Below are 3,717 nucleotides of genomic sequence, written 5' to 3'. Positions count from 1 at the left end.
GACATATTAACATGTATGAATGCAAATGGTTATAAACCTTTTATAAACACAGGTTATAAACACAAAATGAATATAATTTGAAAAAATCTGTTTTTTCTATAAATGTCATCAATATCCATCATCGCTCTGTGTGTTAAAATATTTTTTTTTGTTTGCTTCTAACCTTGTATTACAGGACTCCAACTCCCTTGTAATATTTTGCAATGCCTTTCAATTCGACTCTCTATGTTACTATTTAGCAATAATGGGTTAATAATTTACAACTGTTACTTCTAGAAATAGTGAGTTTCTTTTGGTCACATTTCTGATTTTGGAAACCTTTTGAGGAAACCAGACAATTTTACATTATGATAGTTAATTTGCTACTGTGCAATACCAGCTCTCATTTCTGAAATGTAAGTGTACATTTGCTAGATGTAAACTAAATGTAGTATTAATTTGAAAAGCTGCCAACATGAGTCTACTCTCTTTTTTATTACTGGGGTTGGTCAAAAATCTTGCATCCCTCTTTCTATTCCTCTCTGTTGAACTTGGGATATCTGCCTTTATTAAACATAAAAAATTCCTCTCTCCCTCTCTGTAGAGTCTGTGATACCGGCCCTCTGAGACACTGTCTGCCCCGTTGTCCTCTGACATCATGAGCTGGAGCTTCCTGACGCGCTTGCTGGAGGAGATCCAGAACCACTCCACCTTCGTGGGGAAGCTGTGGCTCACCGTCCTTATCGTCTTCCGCATCGTGCTGACGGCCGTGGGCGGCGAGAGCATCTACTACGACGAGCAAAGCAAGTTTGTGTGCAACTCGGGCCAGCCGGGCTGTGAGAATGTCTGCTACGACGCCTTTGCGCCCCTTTCGCACGTGCGCTTCTGGGTCTTCCAAATCATCCTGTCCGCCATGCCTTCGCTCATGTACATGGGCTATGCGGCTAACAAGATCGCCAAGATGGAGGACATACGGGGCGGAGGGTCAGGAGCGTCGGGAGGCACTGGGACGAGCACCGGGGGTGGCGGCGGCTACACGCACCGCCGACCCAGGAAGATGTACTTCGGAGCGCGCAATAACCGGAGTGGGATGGAGGAAGGCGAGGAGGAGCAGGAGGATGACCCTATGATCTACGAGGTGCCTGAGCCGGAGCCTCCGCGGCGAGACCTCATGCCTCCGCGGCCCAAGCCCAAGACGCGCCACGATGGACGGCGGCGCATCCGTGACGATGGGCTCATGCGCATTTACGTGCTTCAGCTGGTGACGCGCACGGCGCTGGAGGCCGGCTTCCTGGCAGGCCAGTACCTGCTGTACGGCTTCCGCGTGGCGCCGGTGTTCGTGTGCTCAGGCAAGCCGTGCCCGCACAACGTGGACTGCTTCGTGTCACGGCCCACAGAGAAGACCATCTTCCTGCGCATCATGTATGGCGTCACGTGCCTCTGTCTCACACTCAACGTCTGGGAGATGCTGCACCTGGGCATCGGCACCATCACTGACATCATCCGCCGCCGGAGGGCCAGGCCGCCCGACGACGAGTACCAGCTGGGGCTGCTGGCAACGGCCGGCGTGTCCGTTGGCGTAGGGGGCACCGGCGGGCCGCTCAGTGAGGGTGAGGGCACTGGCGGCGTCGGGGGAGCGGGCGGCGCCGACTACGTGGGATACCCGTTCTCCTGGAACACGCCATCGGCGCCGCCGGGCTACAACATCGTGGTTAAACCCGAGGCCATGCCCTACACGGACCTGAGCAACGCCAAGATGGCCTGCAAGCAGAACCGCGAGAACATTGCACAGGAGCAGCAGCAGTACGGTTCCAACGAGGACAACTTCCCCACGGGCGCGGAGCCGCGCGCACCGCCCCTCAACAACAAGGACGTCATCATCCAGCAGGCGCACGATCAGCTGGAGGCCGCCATACAGGCCTACAGCCAGCACCACGGCGGCCATCAGCAAGATGACACACACCGAAGCGGAGGCGGGGGTGCCGATGACGATGACAAGCCGCAGAGCAACATCACCCCTGCGCAGAGGGAACGCAAGCACCACCACCGGGCCAAGTCTGGGAGGGGAGGAGGCAGCGCTGGGAGTGGGGGAGGGAGCAGTAGCAACAGCAGCAGCAAATCAGGAGAGGGCAAGCCATCTGTGTGGATCTGATACCTGCATTACACTAGTATCCAATATATAGATATAGAATATATAATACGAATATACAACTTTATATATATGCATTATTCAACACATATACACACACACACACACACAGGTACACACACACAGACACAGGTACACATGCTAATTAGAGTGAGGGGAAGGGATGGTGCTTGGACACACCCTCTTAGTGCCTTCAGAGTTCCCTTGCCCTCTGCAGGAGAGAGAGAGGGGATTTCTGGGAGATTTCATCATTTCGAATGCTTCAGCCCTGCGCACTGACTGGCACATGCCAAAAGAGCTGGCAGGCCTGCCATCTGTCCGCCTCAACGATGTGGCATGGAAGCTCATGACGAATTAATGCACCTTTGTCTTCCTCAAGGGGAGTCCTACAGAACCCCTTATGGCTCGCATTGTGTTTGAGAACTCACCGGAAACTCTCGATTCGCTCCTTACCCAGCACCCACTCAGACATGCCAATCCCAAAGTCGACTGACTGACTGACTGGCTGGCTAGCTGCCCTACGCAGCAGATCAAAGACTCCTGATTTGGAGTCATGTGCCATTCCAAACACATACTGAATTCCAAATTCTTTAGTCCGTGACATTCCAGACACTGTCTTCCATGATGAGAGTTGTCCAATCCCAAGAGATTCCCGGAGCAATGCTGTCAGTTCCCTTTCCCCTGCCGACCCTTCTGGGGTGACACAGAAGCACAATCTGATTTGAAGGTGCCGGAGGTCGTGTGCTACCTCCATTTCAGGGGGTTTATGTGAAACTGAAAGGGTTGCCTGTAACTTGGACCCAGGACACCAGGCCAAATTAGATCCAGAGCCATATGAAAGCCCACCCAGGAGCTTTTTGTAGGATAGAATGTGGTCGGATGTAGTTTCAAGACTTTTTGCTTTTATTTACCTTTTTTTTTTTTTTTCAAAAGTATGGTTATGGTTAATTCATATAAGTCGGTAAGAAAATTACAGAGTATGTATGAAATCTAGCATTTTGAGGGGTATGGGGGGTGAAATCACCAGCACTTGAACTAATGCTAAACCCATCCAGTGTTCTGTGATTTTAGATTAGATTCAGTTGCATTCCAGCTAATCCAGGTATTTCCAGAAAAATTCCCACAATCCTGCTCTTCTCTCTATGTCTACCTAATGCACAGTGGCGAGTCTAACTCCTTTGAATACTGTACATTGCCAGTGCCATGTGTCTGAGTATGAGACAGGTGAAACAGGTATGCCTTTCTATTGTATTTAACTGTGCATTAACATGTTTGCAAAGACTGTGGGAGACCATACACTGTTTTGATAGCTTTGATGATGCCACCTAGAGCCATGTACTCTGGCGGTTTAGCAAACGAATACTTATGCCATAGATACCTGACTAGAGAGAACACAGATTTGTGAATTTAATCCCTTTATGAGTCAAAATGTTTTTTCTATACGGTGAAGCCAATGTGAATGGCTGAAGAGACAAACAGGATTTGCCTAATTGTTTTTGTCCAATCAAGTTAACGTTTTTTTCTATGAACTTTTTTTATATCAGAAACTTCCATTATGAACATATCAGTTGTTTCTTTGGATAAAATCT

General features: G+C 49.8%; 1 protein-coding gene across 1 annotated transcript; it reads left to right on the top strand.

Annotated features, from left to right (window-relative positions):
- Nucleotides 1-637: 637 nt before the first annotated feature.
- gjc1 (gap junction protein gamma 1) lies at nucleotides 638-2,131 on the top strand. Its single transcript, XM_076266902.1, has one exon. It carries the CDS (start codon nucleotides 638-640, stop codon nucleotides 2,129-2,131), a length of 1,494 nt encoding a protein of 497 aa, XP_076123017.1.
- The last annotated feature ends 1,586 nt before the right edge of the window (nucleotides 2,132-3,717 follow it).

Source organism: Alosa pseudoharengus, unplaced genomic scaffold (assembly GCF_046254945.1).
Source record: "Alosa pseudoharengus isolate Yale_2024_CS ecotype anadromous, Long Island Sound unplaced genomic scaffold, YU_APseudo_1.1 YU_APseudo_1.1_scf_4, whole genome shotgun sequence".
Classification (NCBI taxonomy): Eukaryota; Metazoa; Chordata; class Actinopteri; order Clupeiformes; family Clupeidae; genus Alosa; species Alosa pseudoharengus.
The sequence above is the reverse complement of the archived record's forward strand: the minus strand, read 5'-3'. Positions and strand labels throughout refer to the sequence as shown.

What these genes read in the sequence shown, in the direction of transcription:
- gjc1 (XM_076266902.1), top strand. Translation starts at nt 638, where the DNA reads ATGAGCTGGAGCTTCCTGACGCGCTTGCTGGAGGAGATCCAGAACCAC.